General features: G+C 56.3%; 1 protein-coding gene across 5 annotated transcripts; it reads right to left on the reverse strand.

Moving 5' to 3' along the window:
- Nucleotides 1-1096: 1096 nt before the first annotated feature.
- AMOTL2 (angiomotin like 2) lies at nucleotides 1097-20100 on the reverse strand. 5 transcript variants are annotated; one of them, XM_036920755.2, is made up of 10 exons: nucleotides 19700-20100; nucleotides 15566-16361; nucleotides 12531-12834; nucleotides 11310-11454; nucleotides 10863-10955; nucleotides 6608-6903; nucleotides 5537-5838; nucleotides 4529-4743; nucleotides 3781-3960; nucleotides 1097-2963 (listed from the first exon to the last, which is right to left on the reverse strand). In XM_036920755.2, exons 2-10 carry the CDS (start codon nucleotides 16297-16299, stop codon nucleotides 2905-2907), a joined length of 2328 nt encoding a protein of 775 aa, XP_036776650.2. In that variant the 5' UTR covers nucleotides 16300-16361; nucleotides 19700-20100; the 3' UTR covers nucleotides 1097-2904. The 5 variants fall into 5 exon arrangements, with proteins under 5 accessions (XP_036776650.2, XP_036776652.2, XP_036776649.2 ...); XM_036920757.2 differs by lacking the exon at nucleotides 19700-20100 and adding an exon at nucleotides 18826-19065 and having other exon boundaries at nucleotides 3781-3957; XM_036920754.2 differs by lacking the exon at nucleotides 19700-20100 and adding an exon at nucleotides 18826-19065.
- Between the last annotated feature and the right edge of the window lie 451 nt (nucleotides 20101-20551).

Below are 20551 nucleotides of genomic sequence, written 5' to 3' on the forward strand. Positions count from 1 at the left end.
GCTGGGGCCCATCACCACCTGCCAAGCTGCCAAAAAATTCATCCACCAGCTTGACTTTTTCTTGTGGGGGCAGGAGGCCAGCTCAGAAGGGTGTTTTCTCGGATCCCACTTAGTTACCCATCAACATGGCTGCCAAGTCCCTATGCCTGCCCTGAAGGTACTTCACCCACAGCAGTGGGGGCAACCCCTCCCATCAGGTGCCCTCAGCCTGTCTGGCTGCCCGCTGCCTTGTGATCAGCTTCTGCCTGCCAGCCCACATCCGGTTGGGCACCTCGGCGTGCCGAGCAGCCCGTGGAGGCAGGTACTTTCTTTCTGATATGAGATGACCTGAGATTGAGAATGGTTTCCTTTAATGGACTGGACTGATATGCTTTCCTGTGCATGGGGCAAGAGTGGTGAGGCCACAGCAAGTGGAGCGGGCAGTGCCCCAAAGCATGGCACATGTATGAACACCCTCGGTCCCTGTCCAGGCAGAGGGCAAGCATGGTGCCCCATCACTTAGGTGGTCCCAGAGAGGACTCCCTGTGCTGGGCAGGAGAGAGATGGGGAGCTAGGAGTGGGGGAAGGATGAAGCCACCTCTGGACACCCACCCGTTGCGGAGCAACCACAGCATGTGGCCAAAGCAACATAACCCAGTTAGTTCAAAGCCAGCTGGGGAAGCTGCCCACCTGCCAGACCTTCCCAGCCTGGGGGAAATGTTCTCTGTAAAAGTGGAAAGCAAACCATGTGCTCATTCCAACTCTCTCCTTCGTTAGCCTCACAAAATTCTCAGGACTTGTCCTGGATCCTTGAAGGGTTTATACTGTGGAACATCCTAGTCTTGTAAGGATGGATCTGCTCTGCCCACTGGTACCCCACAGTGGAAAATGGCACCCTGTCCTGCTCACATCTAAAAGCTGACAGTGATCCAGAGCTGGCTGGTTATGAATGTGCTCTGGCCAACGTTTGAGAACCAAGGCAGGCAGAGGCATGGGGTAGGGGTGGGGAGCACAATTCCGTGCTGAGAGTGCTCAGGGACTATGACATGGATGGCCCCTGAAAATCCTCACCCCTGTTCCCTCTCAGCTCAGTCTCTCCCCTGTGCAAAGACACCACTTTTCATTATTTATTTTTTATTAAAATACTGTTATACCCAGCGGAATGCAGCAGCAGTCCTGGTACAGGGTGGCATAACAAAACAGCCATGTTTACATTTTAAATATTTATGATAACTTAAACATACGGACACACATCATGGTCTTTGGCAGAAAATGTTCACAGCACAAAAAATACTTTAAAAGAAATAACCAAATATTAATCCAAAATATATTAAGTTGTTTTTTTTCTTTCATGATTTTTTTTGCCTTTTTTTCCTCTCTTTTTATTTCTTTGTAAACAATGCACATGAACTTAATGTATTTTTCAGCTTTCAAGAAGGATGGTGGGAGGGGGGTTTTAAAAAAATATGCAATTGTCCAGCAAATGCAAATGTTTAAAAAGGAAACTTGAGGAACCATGGAAATAAAATAACACATACAGAACCTAAAAACAGTAAAGGCAAAAACAAAGATTCAAGGAGAACTGAAAACAGTCAAGACAAACTGCTAACAGCCACCGATCGCTCCTGGGGCTGAGTTGGGGGACTTGTAAAGACCAGAAGTCAGTCACTGTGGCTGGCAAGCTGCCATGGGGATGTTTTGTTCTAATTCCAGAGCACTGGCCCTTTCAGGGCGCTGGGCACGGGTAGCTTGAGGGGCCAGCCTTGTGGGTGCCGTTCTGGGATGTGGGCTCCATTCTTCAGAGGACTGAGAGTCACATCTTGTAGCTTGCTGGCCACATACCTCTCCCAGTCTCTCCAGGTGGGAACAAAGACTCTGACGAGAACAAGGCAACCTCTCCAGTTTCCTTCAGGAGAAGCGGCGCTGCGGAGCCCACCATGGCAGGTGTCTGCACGCGCTGGCTCATTTCATCTGGCTCAGGGTTCATAAACAAACTAACAGGATGTCCCAGGGACAGGAGCTGTGGAGCCATTTCAGGAGGCTGGTGATGGGGAAGGGAGTCCCATGGGCATTTAAGATAGGGCTCAGGACAGAGGGAGACAGCCAATGTTCTGTTGATCAACCTGTATCAGAATCCATAGGCCATGAACTTGAGAAGGACAGAGAACTGGGAGGTTGGTCAGAAGTTACAGGAACCATGACTGCAGGGATGGGAGCGTAGAATGTGGGGACAAATCTGAAGCAGCCGCTCTGATCTTGTTCCACCAGGAAGGGCATTATACGCAAGCTGCACAGTGCATTCCAGTCCACTTACAGGGTCCCTAGCCACTCCAAGTGAGGCGGCAAGGCTTCTGCAGCGCTAACGCCTTCAATAGTCCCCGGAAGATGCAAGTCTTAGTGATCCCAAGGAAGCACTGAGGAGCTGGTGGGGGATGAGGTTGGAGGGGGCACACATAGCCAGGGGGAAGCAACGTGGCTCACTTGATTACCGAACCAGCCCCCTTGGTGTTCACTGGCAGCCCACCTTGCAAATCAGCCCGCAAACCAATATACCCCCTCCTTCCCAGCCTTAATGGCACCTGGGGGCCCAGAGGGGGCTCAGTTCCCTTCTGAGTTTTCCGTTGCTGGCCCAGCAATAAGCTGTGGGCAGCTGGCAGACGGGGACTCCCCAGTCTGCATGGGCACAGGGGAACGTGAGGCCGAGAAGCAGGGTCCCCTGGGTGCGGGTGCTCTCCCCACCGCTCTCTCCCCAGCAGCAGCCGTCCTCAGCTGCTGGGGCCACATGGTCAGGAGTGCCCAGCTGGGGACACCGGGGAAGCCACAGTTGGAGAGCGCCGCTGCAATGGCCGAGAGGGGCGCAGGGCAGAGGGGCGCAGGGCAGAGGAGAGCAGGGCATGATTTGGAGTCCCCAGGGCACCTCCTCCTTCAGATCAGTATCTCCACCATGTCTGACAAGTCCTGGACTCTGGACGTAGCGACGGAATCTGGAGAGAGCCAGGAGCACAGCATATGCCAGTCTGGGTTAGCAGACTGCTCTCTACATCCTGGCATATTTTTAAGATAGGCTCTTTCTTCACTAACTTTCTCCCCTCGGCTGCCCAGGTCCCTCGGCTGCCCAGGTCCCCCGGCTGCCCAGGTCCCCCGGCTCCCATAACCTGGCCTTGCAAGCACAGTGCTGTCTCCCTCTCGGCTCTGCGCCCCGAAGGCCACCCTCCATTGTGGAGGACATTTGTTTCTAACTCTGACCTGGCCGAGGGGCTGGGAGGGTGGGGAGACCCGAGGGAGAGAGGCTGCACATTCTTTTCATGCCTGTGGTTTTCTGAGCCGGTGAGGCACAGGCAGATAGGCAAGGCTAATGTTGAAAGGGGAGCAAAAATTAAATGGCATCTTCTCAAATTTCTTCTTCCCTGACTCTTCTTAAACAGTCTTCTAACTTGAGAGTGCCATCCGGGATAACTTGCCAAGCTCATTATCTTAGATATTTAGATTGGCAATTAAATAAGTAAGGAAGACATACAGAGGATAAAGTGCCTCCCAGGGGGTGGCTTTCTTCTTGAACTCTGTATCTGCTTGTAAAAAGGGCTCTAAGGGCTTTCAATTCCCTTATTCATGCATCCCACCAGCCCTCACATTCATACTGAGGTGGGCCACACGCCCAGCGAGGCCCCAGGAGGGGCTCCCCGCGGAGCACAGGCATGGAGCAGAAGCACTCTGGGAAGGAAGAGCCTGGTGCTGAAGGTCACCCCCCCACACACCCTCAGACCCGCCAGGCACATTACCATCAGGGGAACGGGCACTTACCTGGCAAGGCTGTTTTCTGGCCACTGCTGCACCCCAGAAGGCTGTTGGGCTCCAGCCCCAGGCAGGCGGGGGCGCTGTCTGGGGGCCCGTCGGTCTGGGTGCTCCCATCTCGGCTCCCGTGTTTGGCGTGGGCAGGGAGGGGAGCTTCCGCCACTGGCTCCTCTGTGGGGGCCCTGTCTGCTGAAAAGGCAGGAGGTCAGTAGTTAACTGCCTAATCCACAAGGTGTAGCCCCACCACCACCGTGACAAACACCCAAGCTAACTCTGTCTGTTGGGGGTGCGAGGTGGTGCAGGTGACTCTTAATTTGCAAGAACTTTGATTAAGACTAAATGCTCCTGTTTCCAAATGAGAACAACTATCAGGTTGGATTGGTTTCTAAACGTTTCAAGTGGTAGAATCCTTCTTTGTAGATTAAATCTTAAAACCAGCCGACTCTGATTTCTATGGCCTCCGCCTAGAAGGTACAGTGGGAGGGCTTGCCTAGAAAGTACATCTGCAGAGGAAGCTCTATTTTTTACTTAAATGTTGAAGCGGCAAGGACAGAGGGTAATGGAATTTACAGAGATGGGGGCTACGAGGGTGCCTCCTCACACTGGCGGGGCAGCTGTGGGCTGCAGGGCACTGGAGCTGGAGCACAAGCCAGCTCCCCTGGGCAGGGGTCAAGAAGTCCCGGCCCCTCTAAGCCTCAGCTCTGGGAGGAAAGGCCTAAGAGCAACCTACCCCCTGTACCCACCAGCCTCCTCTCACCTGTAGCCAGCCGGGCAATGGCGTCCACTTGCCGCTCGCTAGAGAGCCCTTGCCAGCCCTGGGTCCCTGCCGCCGCAGCCACGAAGACGGATGGCACAGACTTGGCAGGCCTCAGGGAGCCTGGCGTGGCCTTGCTGGGGTCTTTCCTGGAGCGCTGCTGCAGGACCTTGATCACTGCATCCTTCTCCAGGATCTGCGCGTGAAGCACCTTTAATCTGAGGGGCGAGAAGCCATGCTCCATCATCAGACCCCAGACCCAGTGGCCTCCACCCTTCCTGCCTCATAAAAGCTGGAGGGTAAGCCCTCCCTGGAGCATTCTTGCCCTTGCAGCAGGGACCAGGAGGGGGCCATCAGAAATGTCATCACAGCTCAGGAATTTCTGATGCACTGAGAACTGCCATTGCTTGAGGCGCTGGGCCCTTCTTACACCAGCAAAGGCAGGTCACCAGGGGTGGGCTCTGGATCATCTGAGGACAGCAATGGCCCATTCTGTCAGGCAACCCTCACACCTGCTGACATTCACACAGGCTCCGTCCATGTGCTTGAGCTTCTGAGTCAGACAAGTCAGACACAGTTCAAGTGGAAATCCTGCGGGCCTCTGTGATTATTTTGGGGGAGAAAATACTAGCCACCTCAAACCAGGGGACCCACTCCACATGCCCTCTGGGGTGGTACATGGTGTGGACTCAGTTAGAAAGTCCTGCTCTCTGATTTACGCGAGAGTCGGGAGCAGGTAGAGGCCCAAAGCCTTGGATGGAATCCGACACCTCCCCAGCCAGGGTCTCCTGGGCAGACCAAGGATGCAGTTGGTATCTCTGGGAAAGAGGCTGAGGGAACCCCACACAGGGGTCAGCTCCGAAGCAGGAGGGCCTGCTGAGCCTCCTGGAGAGAGGGAATTTTTATTTTTATTTTAGTCCCTTTGTCAGGGACTAAGGACATGGCAGGAACTGGACACTGCCACCCTCCACCCCCACCTCAGATGCCCTGCTCTGGCCTGCAGTGACCAACCTGCTTTCCATCTCCTGATGCCTGTGGCCGCCGGAGAGCAGGCCCTCGTTGAAGCTGCTGCTGGGTGAGGGCTGCGGGGAGTGTCGGATGAGAGTGGTGTCGCGCTGGGCGGCGGCTGTGGCAGCTGCATCCATGGCAAACTGCCTCATGGCACGTTCCTCCAAATACTTCTGCTCCCACTTGGTCATATCGGCCTCCAGCGCCAGGATCTGCTCCTCCTTCTCCCGCAGTTGCTCTGAGAGCCGCAAGGCACTGAGTTCCGGGTGCCCAGCGCTGCCACCACTGGGGGTGCCTGCCTGTCTCTACGGAGAAAGGAGCACTGTGGGCAAGGGAGGAGGCCGGGCAGTGGGGGCCGCCAGTCCTTGCCCATCCACGAGGCCTCTCACTCATACGTGTGCTTGTTCAGCCATTCACAGGACGCACTCCCACCGTGCTTCTTCCACCCAGAGGCAGAGGAGGCAGCACAGCTAAGGGTGGGGGAAGACCAGTTCTACTGTTGCATAGGTGTGACCATAGAAATTCTCCTCCGAACTGGGAAAGGGGTGCTGTGCTCTTAATAATTACAGTGACAGTGGTGCTAACTAGGACAGAACTAGGTGATACCAAAGGTTTGCTCCCCTTGCCTCGGGAAGGGTAAGGTTGGGAGGGAGATAGACCTCCATCAGCTTTGTAAACACCAGTTATTTACAAATTCAAAGTGAGGATGAGGACTCAGGATCTGGGTGGCTATCTTCCCTCTTGATCTTGGGGAGACATGAGCTGGCTAGTCTTTTACATCAAGGTTCCTTGGCTACTTTCTCTAGAGACTAAGGGCGGCACACCAACCCTCCCTGCTGCTGAGGCCAGAAGCCCAAGTCTTGCATCCCTAAGGTCGGCATATGACCAAGTGGTAAAGTCTCTGCTAAGTCTGGTGGTTGGGGAGGGGCCTTGCGGCAAGGCTGGGCGAGGGCTCACTCCTGCTTTCCCAGAGGGCCTCGGCCTGGATCAGTGCAGGAGCTCCCAGGGGCTGCAGAACAGGCCCCCTCAGATACCACCCTAGCTCTGACACCTCCACAGGTCTTCCCAGTTCACCTGCTGCGCACGCAGAGCCTTGAGTTCCTGTTCCAGGCGCGTCCGCAGACGTAGCTCCAGCTGCTCACGCTTCTCGCACGCAGCCTGCAGCTGCCCAAGTGCCTGCTGCAGCCGCTCCACCTTCTCTACGTAGGCCTGCTTCTTGCGCAGCTCCTCCTCGGCTCGGGCCGCCCGGCCCTGTGCATTGCTCAGAGCCTGCTCCAGCAGCTCGGCACGCCGCCGCTGATCCTCGATGGCGCCGCGCAGCAGCGCCATCTCCCGCTCCAGCTTCTCCTGCTCCTGCTGATGCTCATAGCCTGCAGGGAGACGGGCTAGGTCAGTGACTGCACCCACCCTTGCTGACTCCCCCAAGCACCCCTCACGTGCTGGCCCTATGCTATCCATTGGATAAGCATGATTGCAATTACCCTCTCAACAACCTTAGGAGTTAGATGCCCTTATTAACCCATTACATGGACAAGGAAACTGAGGCTTAGGTTAAGTCACAAGTAAATGGCAGTGCCAGATCGGGGCTCTTGCAGTCATAACTGGGCTACACTCTCTCTCTGCTGGAACATGACTTGCCACAGGACAGGCCCAAACACTATGCACTTGTCACCATTTCCAAAATACATTCACAATTTCCCTTAAGCCCCATGGTGACAGCAGACACTGGTCAGATAGAACTGCGATGCCTGTTTACAGATAGAAGTCTTAGGTGGACCATGACATGGTCATCACTCAAGTGGGAGAGTGCCAGTACAGGGAAGAAACCACCATTTGCTGCACCATGAGCCAGGCACTTACACAGCTTACTCCACTGCAGCCTCCAATACAGCTACTCCAGGTAGGATCTGTGACCCCCAGCTTACAGGGGTGGAAATACAGGAGGTGAATGGTGCTGTCAAAATGGGAACCCAAGTCAGCCTGGCTCCAAAGGACCAGGATGCCTCTGGCTATGTTGTGGGGCCCTCCTAAAGCGCTCATTCTGTAGACCCAGGGCCCCCAGTTTAGTGCTACATCTCCTTCCATGGTCTGTGGATACCACTGAGATGTGGGTAACCTGTTTTTTCAAAGAAATGCAAACTTTGTAACACAATGAAAATGACTACAGTCCAAAGACTTTGCCTGCAGTTTCAGCTATCCTGACTTTTAAAAAATCTTGTTGACTGCTCAGGAGAACTCTGCTAGACTCTCTCTCCATATAGCCAGGCCAAGTAAAGCCTGGGCCAGACCAGCAAGTCCTCCAGCGATGCTCTAGGCTTATTCACCTCCCATTCACCCCCCAACCCCTGGAAGTCCCAGGGTGCCGGCTTTGCCGGAGGGCAAAGGGGCAGGGGCTCGGGGCTGCCTGCGGAACGCAAATGCACCATCTCTCCACAAGTACTATTGCAGCACCACAGGATCTCCTGCTGTCAGGGGGTTGCTCTGTACTGTGCCAACCAGGGCAGCAACCACTAGGCACACAGGGCTATTGAGCACTAGTGTAAGGGAGAAAGCTAATATTGCATTTTCTTTAATTTTAATTAATTTTTATCTTTGGGCCACATGTGGCAAAGAATCTATCAAATAGGACAGTGCGGGTTCTGGAACAGAAGACTGAAGGCTTGGGGACTGGGCAGGCAGAAGGGAGAATTCATTTATTCAGGGTCATGGGGCAGAAGCAGGGACACAAGTGACCCAGGTCGGCTCTGGCTCACTCTGGATTTTTGACGGCTGGGCCCACGCTGGTCTCATTCCTTGGTGTGAAGGGAAAAGATGCGGAAGCACAATAATACTGAAATTGAGCCGTGCTTCCTGGGCTGGCTTACCACCTAGTGAGACGGGTAGAGGGGGCAGGCAGGAAGGGCAGCCTGGGACTCTGGACCTGGAGACATGGCCCCTCCTGTGTTGGTTCAGAGCCCTATAGCTGACAGGGTATTTAGGAACCTGCATCCCACCCCAGGCTGAACATGACTGTCCTAGTCCTATAGCCCCAGAACCTGGGGATCAGGTGAAAAGAAACTGTCCAAGAAGAACAGAGCCGGGAGAAGGAGGCCTCTGGACGCTAGGCCAGCTCCCCAGGGAGGGCAGGGCCTGAGCAGAGAGGTCAGGCAGGAGTCTATACGGCTTGCCTAGAAGGAAAGCAGATGGCAGTGGGATAATAATCACACTTCCCAGCTGGTGTTGACTAACCCTGGGAAAAGGGGAGGTGGGCACTTTCCCTGAGAATTCTGTTTCCCCATGGCTATTAAGGAGCAGGGAAGAGCTGCTTAGCTTTCCTCGTTTGAGGAGGGAATCGGGGACACACCCTCTGCTTCCAGCAGCTTCCTGCCGCCTTGCACAGCCTTTATGTCTGGAACAGGGGCTGGGAGGCCTGAGGCCTGGTGCACCGGCCAACCCCAGGCACCAGGATGGAGCCACGGACCAGTCCATTGGGGGAGGGGAGCTCCTGGGTGGGGACGGGGGGTGCCGGGAGCCAGGAAGGGGCCCTCGGTGGGCAGGAAAGCGAGGCAAGCGCTGGAGGGAGAACGGAGATGTACATTTCAAAGCAAAGCCCCCCACCGCGGGTCCCAGTCTCCGTTTGTCCCAGTCTTTCTCCTCCCCTCGCCCCCAGGCTGCTCACACGGGAGGGAGCAGTGGGGGGTGGGCTGCGAGTGGAACAGCCAGGCGGCTCTGGAATGCCAGGCATCCAGGTCACCCGCGGCTGCGAGATAAATGGCTCCAGCGAGGAGCCAAGAACAGCCTGGCTCTCTCTCCCCAGGGAGTGGAAATGCCTTCAGGCCAGCCAACCCCTTTGCCCCTCCTCTGCTGGCTCCCAGAAACCCGCCCCATGACTTCCTTTATTTGGCTAAGCCAGGCCCCGAAAGCCTGCCCTCTCCTACAGGACACCCCCATTCTGGCTCCTTCCAGCTACCCATCCTACCCAGACTCCCAAGAGCAACCTCAAGAGCAACCCCCTCCGTTTTCTCCCTCCCCACCAACACCTCCCTCCCAGAAATCCCAAGCCATTGCCACCTCCCTCTGCTCAACCAGTACAGCCTAGCCTGCATAGCCTACCTCCTGCCCAACCCGCCCCCCACCTCAACCCCCTTCTGTGCTGTTCTCCCCCCCACTCACTGCCCTGAGCAGCTCTGTCCAGGCTCTGAGCTGCTCTTGAGGAGGAAGGAAGTGCTGCCAGCCAGGGCTCAGTCCTCAAGCTGCTGTTTCTCTTCTGGACACCCTCTACTATGCAGGCCTCTCACAGCAGGCTTTTTGATGGCTTCCTCCTTCCTCCAAGCCACCCTCACCCAGACACCAGCCATCCCAGAACATCACCACAGTACACAGTAGGAGCATACAGTAAGACCCTAATAAGTAACTGCCCGTGTCTCTTCTGATTTCAGGGGCTTCTTCCTGCCGCCGAGCCCAGGGTTTCCTTTGTCTCCCTCACTCCATGCACCCCTATCTGGTGCATGGCTGGCTCTCCAACCCTGCCATCTCCACAGAACCTTTCCCTCAGGCCACTGCGGACCTCCTAGTCACTAGTCGCCAGGGCCAAAGATACCCTTGTTCTCTTAAATTTGTCGTTAGGAGACCCTGCTCCTTCTTCAAGCTCACCCCTCTCTCTTGTCCTCCCTGCCACGGCACCTTCCTGGGCCTGCTCCCACCCTCTGCCTAACACCTGCTAGGTGCTTAGCTGGGTCCTGCTAATGAACAGATGAATGCCTGAATGGCCTAGTCAATCATGAACACATTCACTCTTCAAGATGCCTTGGACCACCCCCTTTAAGGCTGCCTCTCAAACTCCTTTAGATTGCCCCTTTTGGTTAAGCTCCAGGAACCCATTTTTGGCTACCTGCAGGTACCTCTACTTGGCTGTCTTGTTATGGCCCAGTTCCAGCATGCTCCCTGGTTTCTCACATTCTCACAGGGCACCCCAAACCTCTGCTGCTTGAAACTCAGACTGTCCCTCCTCTTTCACTCCACCTGTCTCCAGGCTATCTGGCCTCCCCTACTGCCCACTGCATCTCTGATTCTGCAGAACACTACACTGATGGTCGGCACTCAGCTCAGCAAACTACTGCTCCCCAGCTGTCCCTCCTATGGCCACTGGCCTCCCCAGTAAATACAGAACCAGATGTTACCCTCCTTCGGAAGCCACTCTTTCCCAGTGCTGGCACCTAGTATGCATTCTGTAAACCTGTGCTCAAAGCATTGCTTTGCAGAGGAGGGCCCATCCTCCCTGCCCACAGGGGCTGCTGTGGCCCCACCACCCACACATCCAGCCAGGCTTCTGAGGGGACCTCCTACTCACTCTGAGCAAGCAGCTTGGCCACCATGTCCTGACTGCCTGCCTGGGCCTCCTGTGTCTTGCTTGCCAGGCGGCGGTTTGCAGATTCCAATCTCTCTGTTTCAAATGAAAGAAAGATGTTTTAACAGATGTGTGTGTATCCGATGAAGCTGTCTCCCCAGGTGTCCCCTGGGGTCCTATCTCTACGGGATGGGTTCATAGGGAAGCCCCCATGTCAGCTCAAGGCCTGATGAGGAGGGAGCATCTTGAGCTACACAGAGTCAGAGCTCCGCGAGGGGATCCAGGGTCTAGAACACAGACAAGCGTCTCTCTGTTGAGGTGGCCTCAGCCTTAGCCTGGTTCCCTTTCAGTCAGTTTACACTTAGTTTTGCAGAGACAGAGATGTTTAACACAGGAATCAAGCCTTTCACAGGTCCTCCCTGCCCCTCCACCTGGGAGACCTGTTCTCACCTCTAAGATCCCGGTTGAAGTCCTGCAGCCTTCTCATTTCACTGTCCATCTTGTTCCGCATGGTCTTTTCCAAGGCCTCCCGCTTGGAAGAGGCTCTCGTCAGGCTCTCATGGGCTTCAGAGAGCCGCTGGATTTCACTTTCCAACTGCAAGAGGCAGAGAGCAGAGCTGAAGGAAGGCAAGAGCTTCCACGGAGGGTGTCGCTTCAAGGCCCCCCGCTATGGGCCCAGGCTGGTCTGCCTCTCTCCACCAGCACAGGTGAGAGACGAGAGGGTGAGAATATCCAGGGGGCCACAGCAGGAGGGTCAGGAGCCGGGAGCTTCTGGAGGTGGACCAGGCTGCCACTGGAACCAGCGAGCACGGGTCCTGTCCATAGTGCTGAGGTCCGAATGCTAAGTGAACCCAGAGCCAGGTACTCTGGAAGTGACTGCCTCCAAGGTGACTAAACATGGCTTTTCTGGGCCCAATGGCCAGAAAGAACCATTTTACTTTTGTCTGGCTCCTACTGAGAAATTTTAGCACAATGGGCCAGGAGTGGGCACAGAAAGACTCCAGCCATGTTCTGGAGCTTTGACCAATCACTGACCTATCGGGGGCTGTGACTGGACAGTCACGGGAAGCCTAAGGCCACCTGCTAAAGCTGAACGCACAGCTGGTAAACCCTGATGGAAGATCAGGGCACCGGCCCCAGCCTAAGGAGTGTCTCCCCCTGGCCATCACCATGCGCTGCAGGGGGCCTGCCTGGGGTGGCTGCCCCTCCCACTTGGCTGCTGGCAGATTCCCCACGTGCTCCTAGCTGGCCCGTGATTCCAATAAGTTGCTCGTTTTTTCCAAGGGGAGGGGCTTTCTCTTTGGCCAGGGCTGGTCTAGAACAGACTTGCTGTTGTGTGGGGGACACAAAGAGCCCTCTGTGGGAGGTGTCCGCAGGAGGGGCTGTGAGCAGGGAAGGGTGCAAGTGTGCAAGGAGCTGGTGAATGAGCTCTTTCTACTCACCACTTGCCAGCAACTGCTCATGCTCTAAGCCAGCTCCTCCCGCCTTGTGGCTACTACTCAGCTGTCTGGAGTCAGCAAGGGAGGGTGCATGAGGGATGAGGGGGCTGGGGGCACAGGGATGGGCCAGAAGCCCCGCAAGACAAGCTGCCACACTCCTCTGCCTGCTCCCCAGTTGGCCTCTTGGGGTCCCTCCCTCCCCATGTCCCTCTGAGGCCCCCGCAAGGCCTACCTTCTCAATGCGGCCAGCCTTCTCTGCTGAGCTTTCCAGCTCCCGCTGCAGCCTCTCATTGTCCCTCTGCAGCCTGGCATTCTCCCTCAGCACAGTCTCCATCTGGGCCAGCTGGGCACTGCCTGAGGTGGCTGAGGAGGCCTGGGTGTTTGCTGGCCCCTCCATCCCAGGAGGACTGAGGGAGCTTAGGGAGCCGTGGCTGAGAGCGGCTGGGTGTGGGGCCAGCGGGGGCTCCTGGGGCTGCTGCATATACTGGTACTGCTGCTGCTGGAGGAACACAGGGGGCACCTGGGCCTGCAGAATCCTGGGGAACAGAAGGTGGTGCTCAGAGATGGCACAGATGCCATGGCCCCCACCCCAGAGCAGCCTGGAGTCAGCCCAGCCCTCCTGGGCTTATCCTCCCCACAGCATTAGGTAGCAACCGGTGAGGAAAGCCTCTTCCACATGGTGTTTGCCCAGGACCCTCAAGGGCCAGGGAGCAGGGCTAGAGAGGACTAACATCAGGATGCTTGTTTCATGCTCAGCCCCACTGTGGCCACGGCCTGGGTCATCACCCTGAGTAGTCCTGGATCCCTAAGCACTGGGTGCTTAAATAAGACATCTTATAAAATGCACACTTGACCCTTCTAAAGAACAGAAGGTTCTTTTGCGTCTGGAGGCCATGTTAATCATGACTGAGCCCACAGCCTTCCAGGCCCCTGGGCCACTTGGGGGCTGGGTCCCAGCAGCCACCCGTGTCTATTAGGAGCCTCCAGTTTCGGGCCTCATGCTAGCGCCTGCCAGGGCAGCAGACTTATGTCTTCTCCCTCCTATTTCAGGTCCCGTTACCCCTCACAGAAACATTTTTAGAAGACTGCGGCTAAGGTTACAGCCATGAGACATATGTCAGGGTAAGAGTCTGACCTGCAGAGTCTGATAAAACAGGCACCCAAATCCCTAAGGTGCCACCATGCCTCTGCTCAATTGTGAGACTGTCTCCAGCCTTGTGGGGCTCACCAGGGCTCCACGAGGTCTGGCAGTGCTGGGCCTACAGCAGGAGCTCCCATAATGGCAGCCCACCCTCCACCCTCCTACTGGTGACCACAGCTTACTCTTTGTTTGAAGGCTAAATGTGACCCAAACACTGGCTTTTCTTGGGCAGAGGGACCGACTCTGAACTACTGCAACAGCCTGAGTTTAGGCACAATGTTCTATGGGCTCCTGCAGTGGTGTGCCATCACCCCCAGGGCCCCGTGTGGCAGAAGGGAGCCAAGAGCAAGGGGCACGGAGGGGTTACAAAGCCTTTCTGGGGTCTTGCGACTCCAAGTATGGTAAGAACAGACTGCCTCAGTTTCACCAGGAACTTTCCAAGTCCCAAGAGCTCCATGAAAATTTAATTCTACTTCTGGGTCCATTACCTCAGCCCCCACACCCACACCCACCCTCACCCTCACCCCCAGCCCTCTCCCTGCAGCCTACACTGTCCTGCTCTTCTCAAGGCCCCCAGCCAGAAGGGAAGTCCCTCTCCGCAGTTCCCGGTGACCAGTCCTCATCTGATTAGCCAAGCAGAGAAGCTGGCGGCTGTATTTGTCTTACTGTCTAAGGCAGAGCTTCCAGTGAGAGCTGGGCAGGGGCGCCCCTGGAGGGCCCAGCTCCCCCTGCACTGCTAAGCGTGGCATTCTCGGGGCTGCTTCACAGACCTTGATCGGTCTTCCTCGCTCCAGGCAGACAACTGGCATTCTTTGGGGATGACTTAGCTCCAAGAAAGAACAGTCTCCTTTCCCTTCACACTTGCTCCCCTGGTGCTTCCCCTCCCCCCACTCTCTTTTTTGTTCTCCTGCAAACAGCCTACTTCCTTTCCCGATACTATCTTTTCCTGACATAGTTCAATAAGGCTGGTCCAAAAGAAGAAAAACCACGACTCAGCTTCCGAAACTCTCCCTGACCATGCTCTGAGGAGGGAGATAAGGTGGGGGCCTGGGAGGTGGAGTTGGGAGAAAACCCACATCACTCATTTCTCCAGAGCAAGGGAAGGCGTCTTTCCCAGGCAAGGCCAAGCAGTGGGAAAGTGGGTGACTAAATGAAGACTTTGCAGGCAATGAAGAGAAACAGATTTTGACCTTGAGCCTCCAGAGGAAGGGAGCTGGAAGTCCTCAGGCCCCTCTGATGGGGTTTTCTGGACCCCCATGGGAGGAGACGCAGGGGGTATGAAATGAAGGGTGTGTGTCAGCTTCTCAGGAGGAGGAGCTAGGCCAAGTGACAAGCCAGGGGCAGAGCCTCATTTCTAGGAACCCGTATTTCTGCAAACTATCTGGGCTTTCTGCCTCCCCTTGGTTTCCCTGCTTCCATTCTTGCACCTTAAGATCCATTCTCTTCACGCAGCCAACACACGCTCTGAAGCCTTCCTTCCCTTTACACCCAGAATCAAACCCCAAGCGCCCAGGCCAGCAGCCTCTCCTGAGCCTCCACAGAAAAAGGCTTGCCTGAGTCCAGAATCCTCTCCCACTTCAGGCTCCAGCCACATGGAGCACTCGGAAAAACACAGAAGAGAATGAACAGTAGAGCCAGGGCAGCGCCACCTGGTCCTTCTTGCCTCCAGTTAGGGATGCCTTCCAGTAATCCCAGAAAGCAAACTGTCTACTATTCTTAAAAATCCCAGAGAAGGAGGTCCCACATTCTTCCCTCTTAACATGGAAACAGTCCAGCACTCTGTCCTTATAGCAAGTCCTTTCTGAAACCTAACCTTTGGCCCCCTCCTGTAACTCATATCCTCTGGGAACCCTAGTCATTTGACTGATACAGCTAATCAGACAGTGGTATCCATCTCCAAATTAAAACAAGAGATGCCACTAAATTCTCATGTGACCTTGGCTAAGTCTTTTTGCTCTAGGTGTTAGGGCCCCTATCTTGGGAAGAAGGTGCCCCCCACCCCCAACTCCCTAGCTTCCCTTGGGGCTTGCCAGCCCTGACACAAGGTTTTGTCTGGAAGTTCACTACCATGGGGGCACTACCCTGGAAGAAAGTCAAGAACTTGAAGGACTAAGGTGGGCAGTTACCTGACTTCAGCATGCTGGAAATGCGGGCTGCCACGGGCACGGTACCGGGGGTTGGTGGCCGCAGTGGTGGTCTCATGAGCTAGCATCACATGTGGGTATTGAGGTGGAGGTCCCCGGGGCTCTGAGCCCTCGGCAGGGGGGCCTCTGGCTGGGGGGCCCTGCTGGTTTCGGGCCAGCTGAGGGAAGCTGTGGGAGGAGCTCATGTGGCTGGGGGCCCGGGCACCATTCCTCTCCAGGGACAACTGCAGGAGCCGTTCACTTAGGGAGCGCACGTGCCCGTGCCTCAGCTCCCGTAGGGCCTCATCTTGCCTCCGATTGCCTCCTGGGGCCCCACGAGGATCCCGGGCCCCAACATGTGGCCGGGGCCCGGCCTGCTGGGCCGCGTAGTACTGTGAGTGAGCTTTAGCCTCCTCATAAGTGGGCAGCTCCTCGCCCTTGCTGGGCTGTGGGTACAGCCGGTAGAGGGTGTTCTCTGCCAGATGGGTGTCACTGCTCTGGTGCTCCTGGCCCTGGGGCTCCTGCCTTGTGGCCTGCTGTAGCACCTGACTGTCTTCTGGTGCCAAGATCTCCAGGGAGGCCTGGGGGCTCCCTGTGCCCCCAGCCCCAGCCCCACCCCGCAAGGCCTGCTGCTGAATGGCCAGCAACGTGCGCGTCTCAGTCAGGTTGCCATAGCGCAGCTGCTCCTGGATGAGGCGGTGCAGAACTGTACCCGAAGAGTCTTCTGGCGTCCTCATGCTTCCTTGGCTTACACACACCTGCCTAGACAATGGCCAGAAGCACCTGGCCCCCAAGGCACCTGGAAGGAGAGAAAGAAGAATCATCAGTGGGAGCACATGGGAAAGAGGGGTACTTTCCATTAAAGTCTGGTAAAATAATGGTAAGGAACAAGGTTATGGAGGGCCACTCAAGCCCGAGTTCAACTGCCAATGCTGCCACCTACTGATTAAGGCACGTGACCTAACATCTGAGCCTGTTTCTCCATCAGAAAGATGGAAAGAATAATGCTTGCCTCATGGGGTTGAGAATGAAAAAGAGGCAATGCACATAAATCCTTGGCAAAAGATTACCATTACAATGACATTCATGGTAACTTACAAAGCTTAAAGACACCAGTAACCTAGAAGGTAATCAACCAGGAAGCCTCTTGCAGTCAGCTCCCCATCAAAAAGCCTGAGAGACTCCAGGGCAGACTTCGCTCAGATCTAACTACTGACCTGTATAGTCCAGGTGTAGACAGGGCCCCAGTTTATTGGCAGATGGTAAAGAAACAGTCCAGTCTGGTAGGAGCCCTAGGCAAACAGCCCCAGCACTCTCTAAAATAAATGAACCATGCTTTAGCCCCAGGCTGGCACAGTTAATTCACAACCCCTGTCCCCACTGAGCCCTCCCTCAGCCAATGGATAACCTTGGCAGTCACTCTACAAGGTGAACAGGAAGGAGAAAGTGCACCTGGAATGCTGAAAAAGGGATGAAAGAAGGCAGGCTGCAATAGGACAATGGTTTTGTGAGAAGAGGCAAAAAGGTGCCACCCATCAAGGTTTGTAGGTCAGTCACATAGTCTGTGTGCTGCCAGTTACATGGGTGATTCAGTGAAAAGAAATCTTTGGTTTTATGACTACCACTTCCCCACCCCCAATACAGACACACACTTGCTACTTGAAAAAGCCCCCCATGGTCCTCTAGCCACATAGGGGATGGGCACTCACAATTATGACAACAGTAACACCCCCTGGAAGAGAAAGGGAGCTAGGAGAGGCTGCTGGTTGTGGGGATCTGGGAATGGAGGCTGGGGACTGTGAGCCTTAAGTGCAGGGAGATAACATCTCCTAAGGAAGGTGTTCCCTTCTGAGCTTGGGCTCCTGATGGCTCATGGCTTGGAAGGCTGCCCACCTCACCCGGCTTCCTTTCCACAGCCTCCTCCAACACAAACCTCAAAACTTGGATTCAGAGAAAACCAAACAAAACCCACACTTCTACAGGTCCTGAGGGGTGGCGTCGAGTGAAAGAATGTGGCCTTTCCTCTGCCACATAACTAGTCCCAATGCCCTGCTGCAAGTTGGTAGAGCAGCCATTCCCAATCCAATTCTTGCTCCTTGCAGCCCAGAACTGAGGGTATGGAGGACACCGCTGTACCCATCCTTCCTGGCACCCAGTCATGCCTCCCCCTTCCCCTACACACAAAAGGCGTGGCGCTGTAAGATTCCAGAGTCACCAAAAGCAAAACAAACAGGAATCAATAGTTAATCACTGTCTGGGCTGACTCCCGCTGAGGACCAGGGAATGCAAGCTCTCCGGACCCATTCCAGACCCCTCCCTCAACAGTGCCTGGGAGCAGCGAACCCCTCGAGGAGCCTCTCCGAGTAGTCTCCGTCAAGCCCTTCAGATGCACATCCTTCAGCTGAGCGCTTACCAAAACCTGCGCCGCCGCCCCCGACCGTGCACCTCTGCAGCACTAGCGCACTGGACTTCCTGAAACCCCCTTTCTTAGCAGGCACGCATCTCCTGCCTTGGCTGGGGCTCACGCTCGCCTAAGGAACCAAAGCGAAGGTCTCTATTCAGATCGCACCCCGGCCCGGGATCCCGTCCTATCCGGACTCCCGGCCGACCACTAGAACCCCTGGTCCGCAGCGAGCCCAGAGCGAGAGGGCTAGAGTAGCCGGTGGGCCAAGAGGTCTTTAAGCGTCGCGGGTCCGCCTCTCACCCTCCCCTCCCGAGGCCTCTTTGTTTTCCAAATGCTCCAGCGCTGACGTCACCGGGCTGGACGGCAGGCTGCATTCTTTCTAAGTGAGAGCCAGTCCGAGGCTCCAGAGAGGATTTTCCAAGGAAGACAAAGAGGAATTCTTAGGCTAGTTGGGGGCAAAAACACCTGTAATCCCCACCTACCCGGAGCAACCCCCAGGGCCCTGCAACTTGAACTTTCAGTGGCGCCTGCTGGCCTGTTCCGAGCCCCTCTCCCGGACCCGTGACCCAAAACATGGATCCCGCTCTCCCAGAGGACGCCCCCTCCCCCAGCCCCAGGGTACCTGTGCACCTTCAAGAGCGTCCCCGCTCCCGCCCCTCCAGTCGCGGCGCCCGCCCGCCGGAGCTGCCCTTGCCCTCCTTTGCCGCTACAACGAAAGGGCGCGCTGCGCCCCGCGGACGTTCATCTGCCCGGGCCGCGCTTCCAGAAAAGGCTAGGCTGCGCCGGGGCTCCGGCTTCAGCTCGAGCGCGTTTCTGCCGGCCCCGCGCGCTCCCCGAAGGCCTGGCCGGCCTTCCTTACCGCTGCGGCCCGCGGGTGCTCGGCGCGGTCAGACCAGACGACCCGGCCCGGCCCGGCCCGGCTCGGCTCGGCTCGGCTCCGCGGCAGAGGTGCGCACTCGGCGGTGGCGCCGACGCTCTGGCCGTTCGGGCCCCAGCGCGCAGCCCCAGGGTCGGCCCGCGCCGGAGGCGGCTGCTATGCAAGGAATGTGAGAGTTTCAGGTTCCCCCTCCGGATCAAAGCGAACCACAAATAACCTCTCAGCGCGCCGCCCTCCTCCGCCCTCCGCCTCCTCCCGCTCCCTCCTCCCGGCCCCCGCCTTCCTCCCGGGAGGCGGCGCTGCTGGCCGGGCGCCGGGCGGCCCCTGAGCTCGGCTCCCGGGCCGCTGAGGGCCCTTCAGGACGCGCTGCCTCCCCTTCCCGCCTTCCCCCACAACGCTTAGCCTTCGGCGCGCTGGGGACGAAGTAATCTAGCTTGGCCCATTTCCGTCCCCATCCCCTTCCCTGCGCCCTCTCACCCCTTCCTCCCCGAGGGCGGGTCGATGCCGAGAGATGCCCGTCGCGTGTCCCGGAGGATTCCCAGTGTTGCTGCAGGAGAGGGCTGGGTGGGGAGGGTGGGGTGTGCGTGAGTGTGTGTGCGTGCGTGTGTATACCGGGCTAGGAAGGGCTGCAGTGTTTCTGTCTGCCTGGCTTGGACAGTGCTCCCCACCCCAACTCCCGCGAAAGGCTAAGTGCTTTTTCCTGAACCTTTTCTCTAAGCCGCACTGGTTTCACCGCGACGGCAATCTTTGAATTAAGCTTTTATTGTTTACAAACTCCTTTGCCCGCTTGTCTAGGAACAGTCTCTAGAGGAAGTGTAAATTTGGGTTGAAAAATGTTCTGGTTAGTCCGACCCACCTAACCAAGTGAATCAGCCTCTGCCAGGCGCTCAGTGCAGCTCTTCCTGGAGAAGGTGGTAATCCGTATCCCTTTGCTTAGAGCATTTACGATGACCCGTTTTTGGCCTAGTCATCCCATGAAGTCCTCGCAGCCATCCTCCCAGGGAGTTCTGCTATCCCTGTTATATAAATGAGGAAACCAAGGCTCAGAGAAGTTAATCGCCTGCCCACCGTCACATACAGAGTAAGTGATGAAGTCAGATAATTGCTGGGCTACTCAGCTTCTCTTTCTAGAGGGACACCAGGATCTGGGAGCCCTTCTCTCTTTATCTGCTCTCTCTGCTTTGGTCTCATTTCCCCCGACACGGGGGCCAGTCAGGGGCTCTCCCTAACGTCCATTTATGCCGCTGCTGCTGTTCCTCCTCTGGAAGGAATTCTCTCCTCTGCCCCTGGGGCCCTCCTCCTCCACCTTCCCACTGTGCGGGTCCATCTGTGCTGGTGGCAACGCCTTCTTCAGGAAGCCCCCTCTGACAGCCTCCTCACCTACCGGCCCCCGCAGTTCCCAGTTCCGTGTGCCATTCCTGAACCCTGGGGGCACTGACCCTCCCTGTCCCTTCCTGTGGGGGGCTCAGGCCCCCGTGGTGTTGGGAGAGTCAGAGCTGACTCCCATCCCTGGCTGGGCCCTGTGCTCCTCCCCTCACCACAGAATTTGCAGTTACCAGATCTGCTGGCGGGGACCCTGGACAAGAAAACTTTGTAAGTTCAAAGAGCTATTTACTATGCAGGGACATTGTTAATTTTTAATAAAGCCCTCCCCCAAACATGTGTGTATGTGTGTGTGATTTACTTGCAAGGTAAATACTGCATTTCA

Source organism: Manis pentadactyla, chromosome 1 (assembly GCF_030020395.1).
Source record: "Manis pentadactyla isolate mManPen7 chromosome 1, mManPen7.hap1, whole genome shotgun sequence".
Classification (NCBI taxonomy): domain Eukaryota; kingdom Metazoa; phylum Chordata; class Mammalia; order Pholidota; family Manidae; genus Manis; species Manis pentadactyla.

What these genes read in the sequence shown, in the direction of transcription:
- AMOTL2 (XM_036920755.2), bottom strand. Translation starts at nt 16,299, where the DNA reads ATGAGGACGCCAGAAGACTCTTCGGGTACAGTTCTGCACCGCCTCATC. An exon ending in AGGCTGGCCGCATTGAGAAG is followed by an intron (nt 11,455 to 12,530) that starts GTAGGCCTTGCG and finishes TGCCTCTTGCAG; the next exon opens with TTGGAAAGTGAAATCCAGCG. An exon ending in CCAGAAAACAGCCTTGCCAG is followed by an intron (nt 2,964 to 3,780) that starts GTAAGTGCCCGT and finishes GGCTCTCTCCAG; the next exon opens with ATTCCGTCGCTACGTCCAGA.